The 25,647-nt window shown below is 48.0% G+C and overlaps 1 protein-coding gene across 1 annotated transcript in view; it reads right to left on the bottom strand.

Moving 5' to 3' along the window:
* LOC144806261 (uncharacterized) overlaps positions 1–25,647 on the bottom strand; it is a 380,563-nt gene that overhangs the window by 257,146 nt on the left and 97,770 nt on the right. The window contains 3 exon segments of the mRNA XM_078672655.1: positions 18,544–18,547; positions 23,086–23,339; positions 23,341–24,308. Coding sequence (XP_078528781.1) covers positions 18,544–18,547; positions 23,086–23,339; positions 23,341–24,308 — 1,226 coding nt within the window.

Raw genomic sequence — 25,647 nt, 5'->3', positions numbered from 1 at the left:
ACAATCTGTCCAGGGTCCACAAAGCCAGGTGTCACCATGGTGACACTGGCACATGTGTCCCTGTATGCTTGAGCCAGTTTCTCATTAATTAAGGGAGTCTGCCTGTATTTGCCCAGGTTAGTGGGGCTTACTGCAGTGGGCAACTCAATGTCCACATCATACAGGAGAACTGCCTGTGTAGGGATTCTGACTAGGCCAGATCCTACTTCAATACCCAGGGTCAACCCAGCTACACCCTTGGACTGTGTTCCACCACTGCTTACTGTACTTGGGGTTGCAGTTGCTTTAGGAGCTGTAGTGGTGGGAACTGGATTTGCCTTGGTGCACTCACTGCCCCAGTGTGAAACTGATTTGCAGGTATTACACCAAGGTGTCTTTGGACCTTTGTTCTTCTTCTTCTTGTTACCATTTTGGGAACCACCCTCCTTACTATTAGTTTGGGGGCCTGAAGACTTCTGGTCTTTTTCTTTATCTTTCTGATTCTGGTTACCACCCTTCTGGTCTGTTTTCTTCTGGTCACCACCTTGGTTCTGGGGTTTCTGCTTAATCCTTGTTCTGACCCATTTGTCTGCCTTCTTTCCCAATTCTTGGGGAGAGGTCAGATCAGAGTCAATAAGGTATTGATGCAACAGCTGGTTTGTACAGTTATTAAGGATCTGTTCTCTCATTATAAGATTGTACAATCCTGTATAGTCTGAAACTTTACTTCCCTGCAACCAACCCTCCAAAGCCTTAGTGGCACACTCAACGAAATCAGTCCAGTCTTGAGTCTGTGCTTTTTGGGTGTCTCTGAACAACAACCTGTATTGCTCAGTGGTTAGGCCAAACCCTTCAATAAGAGCACTCTTCAAAACAGAGTAGTTTTTGGCATCCTCAGGTCTAACTGTGAGGAGCCTGTCTCTCCCTTTCTCAGAAAAGGAGTACCACAAAATTGCAGCCCACTGATTCTCAGGAACCTGCTGTACCATGCAGGCTCTCTCAAGAGCAGTCATCCATTTGTGGATGTCATCCCCTTCTTTAAAGGGGGGCACAATTTTGGTCAGGTTTCTATTGTCATAGGCCCTGTCTTTTTCTCTTGGAAAATTGCTGCCACCAGTGACATCTAAGCCACTTAATTTCTGCTCTCTTGCCAAGGCAAGTTTAGCTTGAGCTAAGGTAAGTTTAGCTTGACTCAGGGCTACCTCCTCTCTCTCTATCTGGAGTCTGACAGCCCTCATCCTAGCCCTATGCTCAGCTTTCTGAGAAGCAGTCATGCCTCTCTCTGATTCTCTGGAGGCACTAGAAATATGAGAGTCCCCTGAGGGAGATCTCACTCTTCTGTTGCCTGGGAGAATCCCATGTGGGGTTCTGGGGAGGTGCTGGCCCTCTCCATTCCCCAGTAGGTCCAAGTTGGCCTGGCTAAGCCTGCCAACTGGAACCTGGCTACCCTGATCCTGAACTTCTAAGTCCTCAACATCTGAGTCCTCATCTAAGTCATCATCATCCTCCTCCTCCTGAGGGGGATCAGTTTCAGGGGGGTTCCCTCCACTTCCTGTGTCTAGGGAAGCTGCCTTTGCCTTTTCTAAGTCATCCTGTTCTAGGATTTCTACCAGGATTAGGCAGGTGGGGCTTCTGCCCCTTTTTAACCCTCTTGCTTTGCACAAGGCAATCAAGTCTCTGCGGGTTAGTTTGTCATATCCAAAAGTTGCCTGGGTAGGGTCAACTGTCACAGGAGCAGACCCTGAGGCTTTTCCTGTGTCAGACATGGTTACTAGTGAGGTGTAAGTGGTGCACTTACCTACACTAAGTGTTTTCCTACTGTACCTTGCTAGTTAGTTGTAGTCAGGGTGTGCTAATCCCTTCAACCTACAACTACTAAGTTCAGTAGAACTTAATATGCTAAGCTTTTGATTTATATGTACCTAGAGGTACTTGATGTGATCTTTCAATTTGATATAAAGATTGCAATGGTAAAACAACAGCAAGCTCAAATCCGCACCGCTGCTCACCAATGTGAGAAGTTGGCCTGGTAGGGGATGTTTCCAATTCTGGAACCACCTACTACCTGACCAACCAATCCCTTATGGTGTCTGGTTGTAAGTCAACCTTATTAGACAAGCTATCCTAGGGGTAGCATGGACTAAGCAGCCTAAAGGCTTAACTTAAGAGGTCGTGTTAAGCGAGCTGTTTTACCACATACAATCCTGTAATACCAAATGAAAGGACACCACACAAGTATATATTATAAAAATATATGTGTTTATTACTAAAAACAATCCCCAGTATTCTTTATGAATAAAGGGGCACAAGCGTTAAATCAAAAGCACTGTTTAAACATACAAGTTGCACAATTATGGATGAGGGCGGGTGGCCACTCAAACCATATACTAAACAAGTGGTATAAGAGAGGCCACTCGAACAGTGGTTAGGCCTAGGGCCTAGGGAATCGCTGGGAGCAGTCAGGACAAGCAATGCTGAAGTCGGGAATGGCCCTCGGGATTCGGGAGATGTGCGGAAAGCGCACGCATGCACCAATGTTAACCAATGGTGCGTAAAAGTCATAGAGTTAAAGTTTAAGGACACTTCCGCTGAACCTAGAGGAACAAAACTTAACACACAGACCCTAGAGGTGTGCACCAGTGTGGGAACACCGGCGGAGCAAAGTTACCTCACCCACAGGAAGTGGGTGCACAGGGTCGAAGTGGCGTCGGGTTTTGACACGCAGGCTCTTGGTGCTTGAAGCTGAAAGGGCTGCAGGCGGGTTAAAGATGAAGTGTCCGGTGGAGTCCAAGGGTGGACTCAAGTTGTAGAGTACCTGAAAGCAGAGGGGACAGAGTCTGGGTCACTCAGCAGTGACCAGGGTGGAACCAGGACGGAACCAGGCAATGTCGGGCGCAATCAGGTGGTCGTCGAGGAGCTTCCCTCCGCTGTCACGTGGGCTCTGGGGCATCTGCGACGTCCAGGAGCAGGTCACGATCTGTCCCACGCAGGCTCTCACCGTCGGTGCAGTCGGCTTCAAGTTTGGAGCAAACAAGCCTTGGCAAGAGCAATCCACGCGGGATCGGAAGATTGCTTCTCACTCGGACCAGGAAGGTCAGAGTCGGGGCTCCTTTTCAGGGGAGCTGGTGTGGATCTGGAGCAACCAGATTCACGAGTCTTCTTAGGTAGTTCGTCGGCACAGGGACCACTAGCCAGCTGGCAAGTGACCGGGCCAACGCGTTGAGCCAAATAGTGCCAAAGGGCCCCACGCAGCACTCGTCGAGTGTGGAGGGCTGAACTTCGGCTCAGGAGCAGCTCAGGGTGGGGGCTTCTCAAACCCCGGTGCACAGCTTCGAGGGTCACTCGTGGGCTGCACGGTCAGCGTCTCGTGGTCAATTCAAGATGGCGTGCCCCACGCTTCCGGTCGCCTCCACGGGTCTCAGCTCTGCAGGGACTGTGGATCGGGCTGTTGGAAGGCAGGCAAGCTTGATCTCGTCGATCTCAGTTGCTCGAGTTCCGGCGGGAACTGCAACTAAGTAGACGTCGAGGGCTGGATGGTGCCTGCTGCTGCAGGGTGGTCACTCCTTGACCACAAGGGAGATTCTTCGGGCTTCCACGATGAGATGGAGGGCGAAGGGTCCAGAATTGCGTTTCAAATGTTTCTTCCAGGAAATCTGATGTGCATTGGCACTGCTCCCACTCTTATTCCAATCTGGGGGGCGTGATTACCTGCTAGGTCCCCTCCTATGGGTGGGACCCAGGAAGTGGGTGGATACACCCCCTTCCTTTGATCCAGGCCACCCTGGCACGAGGGCTGGAGTGCCCCAGAACCGGTTTGGCCGGATTATGCAAGGGGCAGCCTTGTGCGCCCCAGGCAGTGTCTGGTTTCTTTCAAACCTCCCTGCTACAATACACTATCTCCTGTCTGGAGGGCGGTGACACCCTCCTGTGACAGGAAACCCTTTGTCCAGGACCCATTTGGTCGAGTTTCGGTCAACTGCAGGGGTCCAGACATTTGTCTGTGGCAGAGGCATCCATTTTGTGGATCTTAAGGTCTTTGGAGAAATTAACCGCATTAAAGTAAAGTAACATGTCTTACCCCTCTAGAGGGGTGGGATGCCATCCCCGTCGCCAGAACTGGCGAGGGGATGGTATTCCAAATCGTATGACACCTTACACAACATGTTTTGATAAAGCCAAACCAAAGTTGCTAAATAACCGCGAGGATTATAAGGCACTTAATAGTATATGGTATGGCATTATCCTGAAACAGCTTAGGGATTTGTTCCCGACAGCTGCAGACAGGCTCAGCTCATGCTAGAGCTCCATCTCACATAAAACCACGCACTCAGCCTCCAGGATTGATGAGGCCTACTATAGGAGTGGCTCACAGGTTTACATGTGTCCAGATATAGGTTTAGATATAGATATACTATACCTAAGCAAGGGGTGTTTACACCACCTTACCCCAGCTGAGTGATCAGCCAGTTGTGTCAATTTAAGAACCAGCCAGGGGTGGCAAAAGATATGCTGCAGCCCCTGGTAGGCCTTGGTGGCCCCTATGCCCTGTGCACCTATAGTGCATTCTACAGGGGCTGACAAGGAGTCCATTTCCAATTGGTATGTGCCTATAGCACATGTGTCATTAATTTAGTGAGAGAACAGCAGGCTGGGGGTCTGATTAGCAGGCCCACAGCCTCAGTAGTCGAAAACCAGTGAAGCAAAAAGCAAAAATTTGGGGTGACCATAGGATAGCAGACCCTACTCTCCTACATAGATTCCCTGCAGAAAATTGTTGCTAGGATGGTTCTTGCCAGGGTTCAAGGCTGGATGGAGATGGAGAGTATTCTCTCGCCATTACAGGCTGGATTTAGATCAGGCACCAGCACCATCGACCAGGTCTTCCGATTTGTTCTGATATTCTGGAAGGTGGTGCTGTTGGACCATCTATGCCGCCTTTGTGGACCTTAAGTCCACCTTCGACCTTGTGCCCAGGGCAAAATTGTGGGCTGTCCTGGGTAAGTTAGGTCTGCAATCCAAACTCCTCGAAATCCTGGTAAGACTCCATTAGGGCAACTTCGCTAAGGTGAGGTGGGGGAGACAGGGGCAGGTGAAGACAGTTTTTCCGTCACAAGGGGTGTCCGTCAAGGGTGCGTTTTGGCACCTACCCGTTTCCTATTATTTATAAATCAGGTGGTGAAGTTTTTCGCAGATACTCCAACTGATGCACCCACATTGGGCGGGACTAAGTTCCCATTACTCATCTTTGCAGATGACACATTAATCCTCTCTAAGACACGTAGTGGTCTTCAAAAAGCGATTAATAGATTTGAGGATTTTTGTAACCAAAATGATCTGCAAATAAATGTGAGCAAGACCAAATTCATGGTTTTAACTAAAAATCGCCCTATTAAAAGTCATGTCAGCATGAATGGAGTCGCTCTAGAACAAGTGGATGTTATGACCTATCTTGGAGTGACTTCAGACTATCGCCTACGATGGAACCCACAGGTTGATGCTCTCCACTTAAGATCTGTACGCCTTTTGGGTTGTCTAATCCAGGAGCAAAGAATGTCTTTGACCAAAAGGGTCTTACCAGTACTAAAGATTTTTGAAGCAAAAATCAGCTCTGCAATTCTCTATGGGGCCGACCTATGCGGTTTTATGGATCTAACCCCCTTAGTAAGAGCTCAAAACAAATTTTTGCGCAAACTGGTAGGTTTACCCCAACCCACACCAATTAAACCCCTCTTGTTGGATATGGGCTGTAAGCCGATAAATGAGATGGCACGGTCCCAGCTCGTTGCATTGTGGAGACGGATCTGGACGTCGCCGGATCTTAATCTCTTTGCCAACAAACTAGCGGAAGTGAGATCAATCTTGGGTTCTGGCAGTATCGCATGGTTCCGGGAGGTGAAACTAATCTTGGAAAGTATGGGACTTAGCCAACTGTGGGCTAACCCGGGGTCTACTGCATTCCCCTCTAAAAAAGAATTTAAAGAGCTCTTCTGGGCTTCTGTTAGACACCAATTTGTTGCACTGGCAGATGCTACTACCCTAACGGGTCGATTCCTGGTCCACAAATTGGATCCCATACTTGAAGACTACTGGGATGTTATTACCAGGAGCCTGGACAAAAATTGATACCATCAGTTTAGAGTTGGGTCTTTGCCAGTAAGGTCCTTCTCCAAGAAATTGGATGGTTATACAACAGAGTACTGTCCCTGGTGTAATGACCAAAAAGAGAGTGTGGGTCATTTTTTCTTTGCCTGTCCGGCCTATGCAGCCCCAAGGAATAAATGGATTAGGCCCATTTGCCGTCAGTTGAACATTGGAGGGAGTGCAGAGGCATTATGGGTTCTAAGAACAAACACCTCAGAGATGGTGGTTATAGGAGTAGCAAAGTACCTAGGGTGGGCTTGGGTCATCAGAGCTAGACACCTTCATGTACATTGACTACATTTTTAAATTTGGATTTTTCTTTCATACTTGGGGCCAGATGTAGGTAATTCCTATTTACCAACTCTTAAGTAACGACTCATACCGAATCGGTATTTAAGAGTCGGTAAATAGGAAGGAGGCAGATGTGGGTAAAAAATTACCGAATCTGTAAGAGTCGGTATTTACCGAATTTGTAAATACCGATTCGGTATTTCACATTAATTCCTATGGGCCTTGCAGCCCATAGGAATCAATGTGAAATACCGATTCGGTATTTACAGATTTGGTAAATACCGAATCCTGCAAGGGTGCAGGGGGTGTCACTTTGACACCCTCTAGCACCCCAAGTACAGGCATGTGTGCCATGTGGCACACATACATGCCCTAAGGGCATGTCTGTGTGTCACATGGCACAGGTGTGCATGCACAGATGTGCATGCACACCTGAATTCGGTATTTTACCACCCAATAGGATTGGGTGGTAAAATACCGACTCTTAAGGGCCTGTGGCACACTTGGGAGTGTCACCTACATATGGATTTACAGAATCGGTATATTTACCGATTCAGTAAACTACCAAATTGGTAAATTTACCGAATCGGTAAATATACCGATTTTGTCAATTCAGACCCACCTACATCTCAAAAGCCAAATACCGGTCGGTAAGGGCCGAAATCGGCCGTTACCGACCGGTATTTGGCGACCTACATCTGGCCCTGAGTCTTTAAAATTTACTGTTTAATTCTTGTCTTATAAAGTGAATTGTTTTGGATGAAATTTGATGTGTTAAATTATATGTATATATGATCTGGTTTTATTCCTTGTATGTAGATTGTCTATTATGATGTAAAAATCGAAATAAAGACGTATGAACTGAACTGAATCCTGAAGGCAGAGTGCTTGGTTTTATGTGAGATGGTGCTCTAGCATGAGCTGAGCCTGTCTGCAGCTTTCAGAACCATGTCCTTATAGCTGTTCCAGGATATTGCCATACCATATACTCTTAAGTGCATTAAAATCCTCGCTGTTATTGCTAACTTTGGTTTGGCTTTATCAAAACATGTCGTGTAAGGTGTCATACGCTTTGGAATACTACCCCCTTGCCAGTTCTGGCGATGGGGGTAGCATTCCACCCTTCTAGAGGGAGAAGACATGTTACTTTCCTTAATCCCGGTTAAAGTTAACCAGAGCATTAGCATCACAAAATGGATGCTGCTGCCACAGACACAAGCAGTACAAAAGGGGGTGGTGATGGACGGAGCATCTGAATCAATCAAACACTCACATCCAGTCAAAAGATCTGGGTTTAATCCATCACCGTTCTTTAGCCCACTCTGCCACCCCAGTTCAGACATGGCTATATGCAAATCAGTCTGACCCTGTGCCTCATGGGAACAGTCCAGCCCGAACTGCAAAGCCATGCCTTCCCTGGACCGGAAACAAGCTTCCGAGGACCGGTTTCTGGCATTCCAGCCGTCTTCAGCCCGGCTTGCTTGAATCCAGTGGCAAAGTGAGCAAGGGACTCACGTCTGAGCATACCCTGCCACACTTATGGCGGCCAAAAGCGGTACAAAAGGGGGTGGTGATGGACGGAGCATCTGAATCAATCAAACACTCACAACCAGTCAAAAGATCTGGGTTTAATCCATCACCGTTCTTTAGCCCACTGTGCCACCCCAGTTCAGACATGGCTATATGCAATTCAGTCTGACCCTGTGCCTCATAGGAACAGTCCAGCCCGAACTGCCAAGCCATGCCTTCCCTGCACCGGAAACAAGCTTCCGAGGACCGGTTTCTGGCATTCCAGCCGTCTTCAGCCCGGCTTGCTTGAATCCAGTGGCAAAGTGAGCAAGGGACTCACGTCTGAGCATACCCTGCCACACTTATGGCGGCCAAAAGCGGTACAAAAGGGGGTGGTGATGGACGGAGCATCTGAATCAATCAAACACTCACACCCAGTCAAAAGATCTGGGTTTAATACATCACCGTTCTTTAGCCCACTCTGCCACCCCAGTTCAGACATGGCTATATGCAAATCAGTCTGACCCTGTGCCTCATGGGAACAGTCCAGCTGGAACTGCCAAGCCATGCCTTCCCTGGACCGGAAACAAGCTTCTGAGGACCGTTGAACGGTGATGGATTAAACCCAGATCTTTTGACTGGGTGTGAGTGTTTGATTGATTCAGATGCTCCGTCCATCACCACCCCCTTTTGTACCGCCACAGACACAAGTCTGACCTCCTGCTGCTGGGAGCACTTCCAGCGAGGGAGGCTTGGACAATAGGTTTCATGTCACAGGGAGGTGCTAGCACCACCCCAGACAGAAGATAGTGGATTGGGGCAGGGAGGGCTGAATGAAACTAGACACTGCCTAGGGCACACAAGGTGTCCCATACATAGGCCAGTTCAAACCGGTGCTGGGGCACTCCAGCCCCAGCTCTGGCGCGAAACTGTACAAAGGGAAAGGGGTGTAACCACCCCCTTCCTGGGTCCCACCCATAGGAGGGACCTAGCAGGTAATCCAGCCCCTTGATTTGGAATAAAGGTAGGAGCTGTGTCCCAAGACTTTAGATAATCCTGACTGAAACTCTGATATGAAACTCTGGACCCTTCGACATTCTACTCGACATAGAAGCCTGAAGAATCTCCCTTGTGGTCAAGGAGTGACCACCCTGTGCAAGCAGGCACCATCAAGCGCTCAACGGTTTGCTTTGTTGTTGCTCCCGCCGGAGCTCGAACGACAGAGACCAACAAGAACCAGACTTCCAGACATCCAACAGCCCGATCCACAGCAAAGCTGAGACCCGTGGAGGCGACGAGAGACGTGGGACCGGCCATCTTGGAAAGCCAGCAAACTGCTTTCTGTGCAGCTCCTGAGGCGCCCTCGAAGCTGTGCATTGGGGATTGAAAAGCCCCATACCCGAGCATCATTTGCATCGAAGATCACCTCTCCACACTCAACGAGTGCTGCGTGGGGCCCTTTTGCATTTTCCTGCTCGACGCGTCTGTCCGGTCAATTGCCCGTTAGCTAGTGGCCTCTGCGACGATGAACCTTTGAATTTTCAATGCTGGTCTGGTTGCTCCAGACTGGCCCTTGCTCCCCTGAAAAGGAGCAGCCCATCAGACCTTGCTGGTCTGATCCAGAAGCCATCTTCGATTCCTGCGTGGGTTGCATTTGCCAAGGCCTGTTGACTCCGAATCGAGATCCGACACCGTCGACAGCGAGAGCCTTCGGGGGACAGTCCGTGCCCAGCTCCTGGTTGTCGTCGACACCTCCTGGTCCACGTGGCAGCGGAGAGAAGCTTCATGACATCACCTGATCGCAACCCGACATCGCCTGGTTCCTTCCTTGTTCCTGCCTGGTCACTGGCTAGTGACCCAGACTCTGTCCCCTCTGCTTTTAGGTACTCTACATCTTCGATCCACCCATGGACCAACTGGACTCTTCTCTCCTGGTCGCCTGCCCACCGGGCACCAAGCCAGAACTTCGGTTCTGTGTGGATTATCGGGGATTGAACTCTGTCCCCAAGACAGACGCTCACCCGATCCCACAGGCAGATGAGCTGATTGACCGGCTGGGAGCAGCCCGGTACCTCAGCACCATCGACTTAACGTCAGGGTACTGGCAGATTACCATGGCCTATGGAGCAAAGGAGAAAACAGCGTTCTCCACCCCCGATGGACACTTTCAATTTAGAGTGATGTTTAGAGTGATGCCCTTCGGGCTCAAGAACGCTCCAGCCACTTTCCAGCGGTTTGTGAACCAGGTGCTGTCTGGCTTGGAGTCCTTCTCAGCGGCGAATCTGGATGACATAGCTGTCTTCAGTAGTAGCTGGGAGGACCATCTGCAGCATCTCCAGGAGGTGCTACAGGCTCTGCAACGTGCTGGCCTGACCATCAAGGCTAACAAGTGCCAGATTGGACAGGGATCTGTCGTCTACCTGGGACACCTGGTGGGCGGGGGTAAGGTACAGCCCCTCCAGGCCAACATTGAGACCATCCTGGCCTGGGAGCCCCCCAAAACACAAACTGAGGTCCGAGCTTTCCTCAGCCTCACCTGATATTACCGCAGGATTGTCAAGGGGTATGGTACCATCGTAGCCCCCTTGACTGAGTTGACGTCCAAGAAGCAGCCACGAAGAGTAATTTGGACAGCTGCTTGCCAGGAGGCATTCGAGACACTGAAGCGTGCGATGTGCACCGCTACGGTACTTGCAACACCTGACTTAACGAAATAATTTATCGTGCAGACCTACGCCTCAGAGCATGGCATAGGTGCTGTGCTCTTGCAACTCAACAACGACGGTCAAGACCAACCTGTGGCCTTTAACTCTAGAAGGCTCCACCCAAGGGAACAACGATGGAGTACCATCGAGCGAGAAGCCTTCGCTGTGGTCTGGGCCTTGAAGAAGTTGAGGCCATACCTTTTTGGCTCTCACTTCCTGATTCAAACCGACCACCTACCCATTCGCTGGGTCATGAAGATGAGAGGCAAGAATCCCAAGTTGCTAAGGTGGTCCATTTCCCTACAGGGGATGGACTTTCGGGTGGAACAACGGCCCGGAGTTGACCACGCCAATGCTGACGGTCTCTCCAGATTTTTCCGCCTTAGTGACGAGAACTTCCTAGAGGTTGGGTAGCTCTCCCCGCTTTTGGCTGGGGGGATGCATGTTAGACCTGTCAGCCCTAGGGTGGTCTTTCCCTGTTTTTTTCGCCCTTGCCTCATTTTTCCCACCTTCTTTTTTTGTTGGCCTTAGGTCTCCGAGCGCCTTTTCATTGCTAATCACTGCTAAGGTGCAGGTGCTCTCTACTTCAAACATGGCTGCCACTGGCCCCTGCTACTGCAGAGTGGCCTTTTTAGTAGCACTCTAGTTTCCAGGAGCTGGCTGTGACCCCAAACATTGTTGCAATACCAGCCTGCCTTGCCTGCCCATAGTTCGAGTGGGGAAGCTCCTGGAACCTTTTAGAATAGGGGCAGAGTCTATTTTTGCCGCTTTAGAGGGTGGTCACCTGACCTGGGCATATATAAAGAAAGGTGGGAAAGTTTTTAGTCAGTTGGGGCATCACTGACCTGGGAGACCCTACGCAGGAGACTTAGGTGGTAGGGCCTAGTCAGGAACCTATACCACTGGGGGTGACAGGGTGTAGGCGCTGCCCACCAAGCTGTGTGAGAAACACTGAACTAGCCCACTGATCTGGCCCGGCGGGAGGTGAACCTAGGGACCACCTGCAGTGACCTGCTGAGGACTCCTGTCAGCAGCCTGCAACTCAACCCCTCAAGAAACCAATAATCTGTTACCTATCAAGGGCGCAGGAACCACCAAGCGCCAAGAAGAAACCTAACTGCCCCAGGACTATGGGGGATCAACCAGGTATTGGGCTTTGCCATCTCTGCGCCCTGGGCCTCAACCTGTGCCCCAGTGCTGTCCTGCCCTGCCTGAACTGCCTTAATTGCTTGTCCTGCCACTGTGGTGTGGCCTGTCTGGCTTAAGCACCAAAATCAAGAGGGAGTTACTCTTTTACAGGAAAAGGCATGGGTTACAGTATCAAAAAACAACAGGTTTCCCTTTTCCACAATTTATCAAAGGTGATGATCCTAGTGGGTCACTAAATATTAGTGCGCCCTCCCCATAACACCTGAATATAGTCTATGCAAGAGTTACCAAATGTACAGATTTCTTTAGAACAGTTCTTCAACAAGAGCACCTACTCACACATGAGCTTACATTGTCAATGATTTATTGAACAAATTATTAAAATATCAGTATTCTACTGAGGTCCTAATGTACATCATTTCCAAGTCGGTAATCACAGTTCAAAAAAACATTTCCATTAAAATCATACAAAAATCATTAAAAAACACAATATATTACAACAAATCTTTTCCTTTTTGGTGCACTTTATAATTAATGAAGAACAAACAAATTGTCGACGCGGCGTTTCGGTGACATACACAATCTTGCACCTTCTTTAGGACTTTGTTCATAACATGTACATCTAGAAGATATATAATAACACGGCATTAGACCCGGCTCAGTTCTTTACTGTCTTTACATTTATCCATACTAATTCATCACCCTATTATTTGGTAACCCCACACGACAATTCAGCAACTGCATTCTTTAAATGCCCCTACTGGGTTCTTTCTATTGATATGGCGCGCCCTCTCCCTTAGGGATTTAATAAATTTTATGCGCATACCTATTGGCTCCAGATGGAACCTCCGATAGTCTGTGTAATGAAAAACTCGGCGGCTCCCAAATATGACAAGCTGTAATCCAGGAGAGAGAAGAGATAATTACTCTGTCCTTGTCTCTTATTTGCTATATCAGCTTCAGCTAGTTAGTGCTGTTTCTTACCTAGGGATTATTTCCTTCCTGGCAAGATATTCAGAGATCCGAATGTATTGTTTTCCTGTCTTTAAATGCTCTAGGAGAAATATCAGAACAAGGAGTCTATATCTTGTCCCAATGGGCATGGCTGGGTTTTACTTGTCTTCCCTCCCCCATCTTTTCAGGGCAGACCTCTGTTTCAACATTTGCCAATATTTACCTTACAAGAGGGATTTTCTTGCTTTTTCTCTGTAAGGTTTGTATAAGCTGTGTAGATTTCTATTAAAGAGAGAGGTTATCTTAATTTTTTAGTTATTTTTGTTGGTTATTTCTTTATCACCTAATTGCATATTATTCTTACCGCTAATGGTTCTTTTCTCCTCTTTGGGGTAGGGGGGACGTCTTTTAGTTAAAAAGGTCCAAGATTCCTGAGTTTGGATCTGTAATGTAGTCAGGATATTTCTCATCACTATTTAATATGTTAATTTCGTGAGTATTGTCACTAAGTAGAGGGAGTTCTTACCGTAGTTGTGTCTTTAGTAATTGGTAAGGTTTCTTGGTACCCCTCTCTTAGTTCCTCTTGATCTTGTATAATTTAATCAAGGTCCACTGTCTTGGAATTTTTTAACAAATTGTTCCAAACTGTGGAAAAGTCAAAGGGTAGTTTTTAATATTAAAGCATTCTAGCAAGCTATTCTACCAGGTTGCTCCTCCCTGTCCTTCCTCAATCCCCAGTGTACTTACTAGTGAATCGGTGAATTCAGCACGACGTCCTCCCTTGTCAGCTTCCTTTCGGCATATGAATCTAAGGGGAGTTTGGTACTTCTTACATAGCATAGACTGTCTGGCTTAAGCTGCATGAACTGCCTCAAGCGCTGCGATCCCCTGACCTGCTGGTGCGCCGTCTAGCGCTGTGCCTGTGCCCCGCAGCGCGACCTCCCTTGAGGCGCTGACTAGCCCCACTCACCACCGCAGCTCGGAGACTCACTGGCGCTGCACTGAGGTGCTGACATTGCCATCAATCGCCCTGGCGGCCCCCGCAGCCAGGTGAGTGGCGCCACCGTGCTGCTGTGGGCCGCGTCCGGTCCGATTGAGTGAGGTCCCTGCGGCAGCTCCCGGAGCCTGAGGGAGGCCACCACGAACTCCAACTAGCTGGGCCCGAAGCTACTATCATCCCTGTTACGTGGTGGGGGACGCTGGACGCGTCCCTGGTCGTGCCCCCGTATTTCCCCGCACTGCTGGTTGGGCCGGGTGATTGCGCCCCTAGTCGGCCGCACTGCCATTGGCGGCCGGCTCTACACCCCCACGGGGCCGCAACCGGATTGCTCCCAGAAGACCGAAGCAACGTCGGGCTGTAGGGAGGCCCAGGAAGAGCGCCAGAGCCGCGCAGGCCTCCCCTGATCCGCCTACTCCCTGCCAAGGCCGGAAATACCGCTGAGGGGGCCCGGCTGGACAAAAGACATACTACTTATCAGGTGTATGATCATTGTTTTTTGTATGTTATCTTATCCACATGTAGGGACCACTGTTTTTTGTAAATTGATACTGCCCAATGTCCCTATGGCATACCTTTCGGGTTCCCATGTCTTTGTGAAAACATTGTTCTTGTTTAATGATATGCTGATTCCTGACTCAAAGGAATGTTATTGCTAAAGTAATGAAATGTTACACCTTTGATGAAATGCTTTGATGGACCAGAGATCCCGTGATTATTGAGTAACCTGCTTCTGATCGTAGATAACATTTATTGATTTGAATCATACCGACAGGTGTGGGCTCCGTCATTGTGTGCATTTCATTGTCTCAGTGGATGTGTGTGCTGTGTGGTCACTTTACACCAAAGCTTTCGGGTGCCTACCGGCTCGTGCCAAGCTACCCCCCGGGGAACTGGTGACCCCAGTTCCTACACTTACTATTACAAGTCAAGCCACTCCTGTTCACGCACCTCAACTGGAATTAGGGGTAGTGAGTGCATATACAAGAGCCTTGGCAAACCTTGTCAGGTGGGCTTATAACATATTGCATGCACCTGAAGGAACATTGAAAGCAATTATATGTCGAGCAACTTTAAGGTTGGGCCAGGAATAAATACGTTTAAAGGAAATATAGAGATTGCTTTGGAGCACTTCCAGTGCTCCAAGAATCTTTTATAAAGTTGATCTCAGTACACCTAAAGATTTTTCAGAAAAACTCTACTCCGACCTTCAGCTATGAAATGGATAAACTTGATTGTCAACAGTTATCGCATTGTAAGCTCTCACTAGCCAAGGTGGAGTATAAAGAGATCCCAAAATATTTGAGTTTTACACTGGACCATAAGGTTAGGAGTTGTATCCTGATGCTAAGACTGAGGACATTACCGCTAAAAGATATAACAAAAAATGGGGCGGTAATTTTGATAAAACCGGCCAATGTGATTTGCGTAGCGGAGGAATCCACCATCTGGTACATGTCCTATTTGTCTGTCCAAATAGCAGCTTGGTCGATGCCCGCAATCGATTCATAAAACCGATTTGCACAAATTATAATATTTTTAGAACAATGGATCTGCTTGGTCTTATAAGACCCCCACAGGATAAATTTGTAAGTCACAAAGTTTTTAATTTTTTTAAAGCATTTCTCCCGCTATTTTAGAGATGTTTAAATTAAGAAGAAGAATCTCTTTTGTATATAATGTATTTCGTGATATATCGTGGTTCTATGGAATTGAAAATCTGTATGTACTATTTTAACATATTCTGGATCTCGGAAGAGGTCTGTACCAATTACATTTAATTTAATTTAATTTAATTTCACTAACACTCCCTCAACTCTCCTGATATTGTCACTCCTCTTATACAATACCACTCCATTCCCCTTCATCATTAGCGCTGGCCGATCTCATACCACTGCTGGCCTGGACAATCCCATGAGCCTCTGCAGTTTCTTTACACCTTTGACCCACCTAGGGCTTTAAAAATTCATGTTTATGCTCTTAACTTCATTTCTCAGAGATGACGTAAAAACCCTAACGTCCCCCAGGTCAGCAGAGCAGTCCCCGTTCACATTTCACATGCTTTCATCCATCTTGCATTTCCTAAAAGAATTTCGTTTTTTCAGATGATGTGTTTCTGTGTCTTGCAGCTAAATTGCCGCCGCGGTTAATAAAAAACTGTCATGCGTTTTGGGAAGTCCTAGGAGGTACGGGCCTATTGTGGGTACGTCTTAAGAATAATAGATTTACATAAACTGGGCTTCATTAACTCACGCTCTTCCCTGTTCACCAGCCGCTGTCTAAAAAAAAATCTCCTTGGCCCAATAAAGATCTTTTCTTTCTTTGAATTCGGATTCCTATAGAGATCCGCCCTAAAAGGAGTCCTATATCCATCCCGGATGTATTTTAACCAAGGGATGTAGTGGGCATGGTCCAGAGCCAAACAATCCCTTAGGATCTCTCTATTTAGGGTGATACCCTTGTTCAACCAGACTTTGAGCCAATGAGAAAGAGGGCGAAACGAGTACATGTCAATTTATTGCATCTAATTTACCTCACATCCTAGGGGGGTCCTTATCTGGGCTGACAATAAATTTGAATTGAATTGAATTTAAAAACATTTATTAAGCGCACGTATACCTGGCGGTTTCTTGGCGCTGGGAGATGCAGAAGCATGGGAGACAGAGGACCAGGGACTAAGGCGAGAATGCTTGCAGAAAAAGAAAAGTTTTGAGCCCCTTTCGGAACTCAGAGTACGAGGATATAGATCTAATAGTGGGGGGAAGGGAATTCCAAAAAGTGGGGCCGAGAACAGCAAATTTCATGCCCCCCAACTTGCTCCTCCTGCATCGCGGCACAGAAAGGAGGGACTGGGTGGAAGAGCGTAATTCTCGAGCGGGACTGAGGTTATTAATTTCCGAGTTTATAAAAGCTGGGGCAGTTCCAGCACGGGCCTGAAACGTTGTGCATCCCAGCTTGAAGAGAGCCCGCTCTCTAATGGGGAGCCAGTGCAAGGCCTTTAGTAGGGGAGTAATGTGGTGCGACTTGGGGAGACCATAAATGAGGCGAGCAGCTTGGTTCTGGACCAATTGAAGACGCCGAAGGGCATAGGCGGGAGCGCCATTGTACAAGATGTTACCGTAATCTAGGCGCGATAGAACCATCGCCATAAAGATAAGTTTTAAGGCAGGAAAAGAAAAGAATCTGGAAATCTTTCTAATGGTGCGAAGGGTGAAAAAACAAGATGAGACCACCGTGCTGATCTGGGAGTGCAGGGTGAGGTGTTGATTCAGGGTGATACCAAGTGTTTTGACTGAGTGGGAAGGTGAGGGGGGGAACCAAGGGAGAGGGGCCAAAACGTGGGGGTCCAGGGACTGGATTTACCACCAGTGAGAACTAGCTCTGTTTTATCTGGGTTAAGTTTAAGGTGGTTGGAGTTCATCCAGTCCCTGATAAAAATCATAACTGATTGAAAACTGTGAATGGGAGTGTGAAAAGTTGAAAATGAGCTGGAGGTCATCGGCATAGTTAAAACCGTGACCTCCAACTGCTGTAAAGCAAAAATAACAGGGAAGATGTACAGGTTGAACAGAAGAGGAGAGAGGGAGGAACCCTGGGGGACACCACATTGCACTTTGCACGGTCATTCAAAAAAGAAGTAAGCCAAGCCAGGACAGGCCCCCTGACGCCCGCCGCCTCGACACGGGTAAGAAGGATGGAATTATCTACCGTGTCAAAGGCGGCGGACAAATCAAGGAGGACCAGAGCCTGGGGCGGGTTGACGTCCATCCCCTCCCTGAGCTCGTCCATGACTGAGACCACCACTTTCTCGGTGGAGTGGAGTGGACGGAAGCCAGCCTGGCAGGGGGCTAAACAGCCCTTGTCCTCGACAAAGGAGCTGAGGATTGTAGTAATGTGGCACTCCAGGAATTTTCCCAAGTAGGGGAGGAGGGAGAGGGGGCGGTAGTTAGAAAGGGAGGAGGGGTCCGCTCCGGGGTTTTTTAAAATAGGGATTATTGTTGCCGATTTGTGATGGCTGGGGACAGTGCCTTGTTTGAGGGAGTCATTAAGAAAAAACAAGGGGGGGGGCGCAGGGCAAGCTAGGAAGATCTCTCTCAATACAAAAGCAGGGCAGGCATCAGAGGGGGAACCAGATTTGATCCGGGCCAGCAAGGGAAAGAAGGTTTTCCTGGTCAAAGGAGGTATATAATCCAGGTGGAGTCTGTTGGGTGGAGGCTGAGGGGCAACGAAGGAGGGAGAGGGCAGTGGTATATTAGCCTTGATGATTGCAATTTTTTCAATGAAAAAAAATTTGCAGAGAAGTTGGGAGGGGGAAGATTTAAGAGAGGCTCTATCTGACGAAGCCAAAAATTTCCCTGGGCTGATTTTCAGCCGAGAGAATCTTTCCTGAAAAGTAGTCCGTCTTGGCAAGGAGGATGGCCTTTTTATATATATTGAGTACAAGGGAATAATGTGCTTTTAAGGTCGGGCAATAGGCGCACCCCCTGGTGCGCTCAACCTGACGCACAACCAATTTTTCTCCTTAAGGTCATCAGTGAACCATTTGTTGGCTTTGTGGGCGCGTCTGACTGTGACGCGTCTCAAGGGAGCCACTTGGTCACATGCTCTGGAAAGCCATTCATTAATGAAGAGGGGACAAGCTCCTCTAGGGCAGGGCAAGAACTTTGAAGGGAAGAGCAAAGGGAGGGCATATCAACCTTATTCCAATTGCGGGCCCAGGTGTTCTTATGAAAGGAGGGGCGCTTGTCGAGGCTAAGGACAAGGAAAAACGAGATCAAAAAGTGATCAGACCAGAGGCAAGGCGTAATAATAGGGGACGTGACTGGAACGTTGAGAGACCAGATTTGGTCGAGTGTATGCCCCCCGGACATGGGTGGGTGTATGAACGTGCGGGACAAAATTTAGACTATGAAGAAGATCGGTGAAATCTTTAGACACTGCATCGTCCGCGGGGTCAGATGGCCAGAAATTAAAATCTCTAAGGACTAAAACAGAGGAGTTGTTGACTGCTAACGTAGCGAGCAACTCCTGGAACGAGTAATAAAAAAAGGAGTTGATTGGGGGGGGGGCGGTAGACAAGGACGCAGGTAATGGGGACTTGAAAGGAGGCAGATCGCATCACCAGGCAGTCGACTGACGTGATGGCCGCGGAGGAGAGCAATTGGAAGTGAAGGTCAGAGCGGACGATCAGGGCAACCCCGCCTCCTGCCTTGCCTGCCGGTCGATCGGCCCGCAGGACATAGTAGGAGGAGGGGAGGGCCGCGAGTACATTGGGCAGGGAGTCTGGACAGAACCAAGTCTCAGTCAGAAACAAGAGGTCAGGCTTGGGAGAGTCGAGAAACACAAATAATTCAAGATGATGCTTGACTGCCGATCTGGTATTTAACAGAAAGGCCGAGATAGTGGACGCCGAGTGGGCGGGGGTGGGGGGGATCCTAGGAGAGGGGGGGAAGGGAAGGGTGGCGGAGGCAGAGTGGCTGAGGGAGAGGGCACGGGGTGACGATAAAAAATGTACGCATTGACCCAAGCGGTAGATTTGTGGTGGCCCGTTGTTACAAGGAAGACGTAGCAGTCCTGTTGGTTGGACTCTATGGTCCTAACTATGATGAACCGCAGTTTTACCACACACTCGGCACCTACCTGCACCAGGATGATGGCCTGCCTCAGATTTAGAGGGGCGAATTTAATTGCCTCCTGGAACCTGCTATGGATAGATCAATGGACCCGACCCGCAGACAGGCAGCGGCTGCAAAAACTATCACAGATTTAATGGACTGTTTGGGGATGGTGGATATATGGAGACATTGCTTAAATACGAGTCAGGTATATTCACTTTGTTAAGTGGTTAATCTTTAAGAGCCTAGTGCCTAGGGTTACCCAACGTGAACCTCTCCCCGTACATATTAGTATCACTCGCCAGTGATATTGACCATGGAGCTCTGACAATGCCAGACCTCTGCCTTTACTTGGCGATTCCCACCGTACTCTCTCCTAGACTCCGCCTTTAAAAAGGAATTCAGCCAGCTAATAAGTGAGATTTTTCAGACAATGTTGGCTCGGTGGATACATTTGCTACGGTCTGGGAAACATTCAAAGTTTATATTGGGGGGATGGTTATATCAAAGCACTCAGGGGTACTGAAATCCCCCGGAGTAGGTGAACACTCCTAGAAAAAGAAATATCAGCACTAGAAACGAAACATCAACGGTTGGGAGATAAACAAACGTTAAGGTACATCCAGGTTGGACTAGAAGAGGACAATGAAATAGCAGCCTAGGAGTTTCAGCACAAGGGACAGTATTCGGTAGCCAGAGCATACGGAAAAGGGGAACACCCAGGGGCAACGCTAAGGGGCACCCTAGGAGAGAGGTAGAGACTCTGTTGGAAGAGTTAGATGAGGATGACCAACCCCTACATGAGCCGCACCATATAGCCGAGAGATTCCGCAAATACTATGCTGAGTTAAATAGGTCTTGAATAACCCCAGATGAGGCAGCCATAAATGACCATTTGGAGAACATTAAAATGACGTGGGAGCATCTGATGGCTCTGCTGGACCCGGAGGAGATCAGTGCAGCACTGGCGGGTATGCAACCTGGGAAAGCACCGGGGATGGATGGCATAACTGTGGCTATTTATAAAGCATATTAAGATGTCCTGATACCACACTTAGTCACACTCTATGAAGAAATGGCAAAGACCGGAATAATGCCACCTTTGATGCGCGAGGCCTTTATAGTAGTTGCAATACCTAAACCTGGTAAACCTCCCAATGTGTGCTTCTCCTGTGGGCCTTTATCGTTATTAAATGTTGACGTGAAAATATACGCTAAAGTACTTGCCAATAGGCTGACGTTGATATTACCAAGGGTGGTGGGGCCAGAGCAGTCGGGATTTGTCCCGGGTCGGAGTCTGAATACTAATCTTAGGACGCTGCTGGATGCAGTACAGATCCTGGACCCAGAAGCGGCCGCAGTCTTTTTGTATGCCGAAAAGGCAAGTGGGTATTCATGAGAGCAAACTTGAGACGTTTGGAGTGGGAGAAGTATTTCAACAATTGGTTAGGACACTGCACAACAAACTGGTGGCACATATTCGTATTGGTGCAATAACCACATCCCAAAGTTCGATTACAAGAAGCTGCCCACTATCGCCCCTGCTATACGCTCTCATAGTTGAGCTGCTGGCGTGCGTGCTCCAAGAATATCATGATCACAGAGGGCTGCGATCCCCGAGCTACAGACTAGTCATATCAGCATACGCTGACAACATGTTGCTGTATGTTCGGGAACCAGGGAAGAATTTTACGCCTATGTTAAGAGAAATGGTACGATTTGGGGGTCTTTCAGGGCTAAAGGTTAATTGGGATAAGTCCATCATTTTTCCACTTACCCCATCCACGATGCCACCAGTATTGGAATTCCCCGTACGATAGACCACAGAAGCAGTATGGTATTTGGGAATACAGATTCATACAGATCCAGCAATAGTCATACTTGAGAACTACGGTAAGGCAATACAAATGTTAGAAGATGTGAACCGCTGGGTCAAACTACCATTCTCTCTCATTGGGCGCATAGCTCTTATGAAAATGGTAGTCCTCCCTAGGTTTCTGTTTCTGAACATACCTATTCTCCTGCCTAAAGCAATTTTTGCGACATTATGCAGTTTTCTGACAAAATTAGCATGGGCGGGAAAGCAGCCAAAGGTTCGGTGGGAGGTCCTCACTCTACCTTATGACATGGGGGGGTCTTAATGGCCCAGACCTAGAATTGTACTATAAAGTGGTGCAAAGCTCCTTCGCCTACTACTGGATTCATGGCCCACATGATCTGCCTAATCAGTGCTTGGAGAGAGACGCTGCACACCCCAACACACTCCCACAGAAACTTTTCAAGGCTCCAACCCGCCAAATTGAAGTCTTTGATCTACTGAACACTACATCACATGCACGGTGGATCTTGTGAGATAAACAAGGGGCACACGCTTGTATTCCCGCATGTTATACTGGAGCAGTGCACCTGGCTCTCGTTAGTACTGGTAACAAATATGAGAACTGCTCTGCAAACGCAAGGGGTAACAAAGATGGGAGATCTTTTTCACACAGTAAAGGTTGGGAATTGGAGGAATATCCCTGAGCAAATCCCCCACCATCAGCCCTGACTCGATATTACTGCCATGAATTTAGAGAACTATTAGGACAAGACTTGCAAGAGCCACCAAACATGCCGGCACGTTCTGCCCTGAAACAGAAGAAGCCCCAGACAAGTTAGTAAGAGTGCTCTATGCTTACGCACAGGCAAGCGCAGACCCAGTGTGACTAAAGCAAGATCGGACTAGCCGAGAGACTTGGGTAGACCCGTAGAAGATAAGATATGGCAGTCCTGCTGCGCTAGAACGAAGGAGGGATCTGTAAATGGGGACACCAGTTGATACACTTTAAGTACATAAACCGTGTGTATTATACGCTGGAAAGATTGTACCGATATGGCCTACGGGAATCTGCAAACTGCCTGCGATGCAGTGAGCAGGAAGAAGGGTTTATACATGCTGCTTGGTACTGTCTAGCGATACTTCAATTCTGGGAGGGAGTTTTCCAGGCATTGACGGCTAGAACAGCCTCACTATACAGATGGAACCAATGCTAGCTTTATTGGGATACAATAAGGACCTAGGAAAATCGGTCAGGAAGCTAGTAGCTATTGGACTATTATTAGCTAAGCGCAGAGTAGTGATGCGCTGCGCAAGGGGCCCAGCTCCAAAATTGGGGGATCGGCACTCGGACATGGTATACTGTAATGAGTAGTTGGACACTTTTAATGAGCTTCAGTCTGTGCAGAACTGCCCTAGGGACTACTGGGCCCTTTATAAGGCATACTTAGTGGACAAAGGCGAAAATGCCGAGGAGGAAGGGCACGCAGAGGGGCGATGTTGGACACAGGATACTAAAAGAGGATTGCAGGCTGCAGCGTGGTGGGCTATGGAATGGGGCTGCGGTAACACCAGACCCCTGCATAGGACGAACGAATGTATGCAGCTGAAGAATGTACGGACAATAGGTCACGTGGAGCAGATGTGTGTGCGGATAGGTCTATCGAATGACTGTCAGCAGCAGAAAGGTATACTAAAGAGCACCACTTACCACTGAATGCTTTGTACTACTTTCTGTATCATACAAGAACTATGTTGTGCAGTGGGACTACAAAGTGGTGAAATGTGCACGTGTGATCTTTAAAATGTTAATAAAAAATAATTGTTAAAAAAACAGTAGAGAGGAGTTGGTCAAGAAAAGAAACAAATCCCCTGAGAGTTACGAGACTTGACTTTTGATTTAAGCTCTTCTTGCACACAGTGCAGTACAAAGGCTTCTCTCATGTGTGTATGCTTTGATGCCGTACAAGGGATCCCTGATAAGCAAAGCGCTTGGAACACAGAGTGCAGTGGTAAGGCCGCTCTCCTGTGTGAGTTCTTTGATGCAGTACAAGGTTTCTCTTCAGTGAAAAGGTTTTGGAACACACAGTGCAATGATGGAGTCTCTCTCCTGTGTGTACGCTTTGATGCCGTACAAGGGTTGCCTTACAAGAAAAGCTCTTTGAACACACAGTGCAATCAATGATAAGGTTTCTCCCCTGTGTGTTTTCTTTGGTGCTGAAGAAGATTTGCCTTTTGATTGAAGCTCTTCTCACACAAGGTGCAGTGATAAGGCTTTTCTCCTGTGTGTATGCGTTGATGCTGAATCAGAATTTCCTTTCGAGTGAAGCTCTTGGCACATACAGTACAGTGATAAGGCTTCTCTCCTGTGTGAGTTCTTTGATGCAGTACAAGGTTTCTCTTCTGTGAAAAGGTTTTGAAACACACAGTGCAATGATAAGGTTTCTCTCCTGTGTGTTTGCTTTGGTGCTGTAGTAGATACGCCTTTTGACTGAAGCTCTTCTCACACAGGGTGCAGTGATAAGGCTTTTCTCCTGTGTGTATGCGTTGATGCTGTACAAGGCCTTTCTTATAAGCAAAGCGCTTGGAACACTCTGTGCAGTGATACGGCCTCTCTCCAGTGTGTACGCTTTGATGCTGTACAAGGGTCGCCTTATAAGAAAAGCGCTTGGAACACAGAGTGCAGTGATAAGGCTTTTCTCCTGTGTGTATGCGTTGATGCTCATGGAGAGTGTACTTTTGAGTGAAGCTCTTGACACATACAGTACTGTGATAAGGTCTCTCTCCTATGTGTACGCGTTGATGCCGTACAAGACCTTTCTTATAAGCAAAGCGCTTGGAACACACTGTGCAGTGATACAGCCTCTCTCCAGTGTGTGTTCTTTGATGCTGTAAAAAAGTTGTCTTTTGAGTGAAACACTTTTTACATGTTTCGCATTGATATGGCCTGAGGCTGGTATGTCCTTTTTTGTGCCTCACAAGAAGTGTCTCATTGATAAATCCTTTCTCACACACATTACAAGCATAGAGTCTCTCCCTCATGTGCATTCTGCGCTGTTTCCTTACGTAGATATTTTGAGTAAAGTTCATCTTGCCTCCGGAACCTTTATGGCTTTCTTTCCCATTCATATTTTCTAGATGTGATTGTTGTTCTGCAAAATAGAAAAAACATTGAAAATAACATGAAGAAAATATTTCTTGAAAAAGCTGCATTGTTATAGTATGGAGAAGTGAACAGTTACAATTCAGGGGAAAAAAATTATGTTCTAGGAAAAAGAGTCATACTTCCCTTTGAGACACAAATGGTGGCTAGTCCTCCTACATAAAGTGTGTTGACCTGGTCCTGCAGCAGGAGCATGCTGGGAAATCAAGTGGTTCACAAGAACCACTGTTCGACATGGGGTTTCTGGTTGGCTAGGGTAGGCACCTAAGCCAGGCAGAATCCACCACTCTAGTCAGGGTGAGCCAGATACACACCTGAGATAACCTGCGCTCACCCTCTGGTAGCTTGGCGCAGAGCAGTCAGGCTAGTTTAAAGAGGCAATGTGAAAAGCATTTGTGCAACACACTCGTGCAGCAACACAGTGAGTAAACCACAAAAGGGAATCCACGCAGGATTATGTAAAAATACATTCTATATTGTAAATCAAACAAGACCAAAATGACTTAAATCACACCGTTAGTGCAAATAATGCACGTTTGACAGAGACAAACACAAATTACTATGAAAACATAGGTCCAGCGCACCTGAGCTCCTATTGCACTTCATACGGTAACTGTAGTGAACGTTGTTGAAGTGATTGCATTTAGAAACAAAACGTACGGCGCAGGAGCACCTACTAAACGCTAAACAGTAATTGAGCTTGAGTCTTCAGCAGTTCTCCTCTATGGTCGGCCCTGCACCATTCTTGAGGTCATCTCCAGAGCAGTGACAATGCTGAACAAGAAATGCCCCTCACGCTCTTGTGAATTTGGAGCCCGCCGGGGCCGCTTGAATCGCGTCTCTTTGCCCAAGGGAAACCAAGCAACCCGCCTCACAGTACCCAACCCGCCTCACAGTACCTTTGTGGGTGCAGGGTCACTGTCCTCAAGGCATCTGTAACTTGCTAACAATGTTGTCATGTCTCGGGAGTGGGACCCGACGTTGAGAGCTTCGTGCAGTATACTCGTTAAAACCAGAGGGCGAGGCTGGCTGCAATGAGCCTCAAAATGCTGGCCCGCCGCATGTTACAGAACAACGTGTCGTCGAAACGCCTGCCTTGAAGGCTTTGTGCAACTCCTGTAGCTCTGCAGCCTTAGACGCTGACTTTACCACCTCAGGGGAATACAAGTGTTCAGGGGGTTGTTCCTCGAGTCTCACGACCAGAGGGGCCACACTAGTTTGTTCTTGGTGGCATCTGATGGTGGCGATATCTTGCCAGACTCCGGGGGCGAGGTTCACAATACAATTCAGCTGCAGGGAGCACGCTGGCTCAAGGACGTGTTTGTTTC

This window comes from Lissotriton helveticus (assembly GCF_964261635.1).
Source record: "Lissotriton helveticus chromosome 1_1 unlocalized genomic scaffold, aLisHel1.1 SUPER_1_unloc_58, whole genome shotgun sequence".
NCBI lineage: Eukaryota > Metazoa > Chordata > Amphibia > Caudata > Salamandridae > Lissotriton > Lissotriton helveticus.
This window is presented reverse-complemented; position numbering and strand designations above follow the sequence as displayed.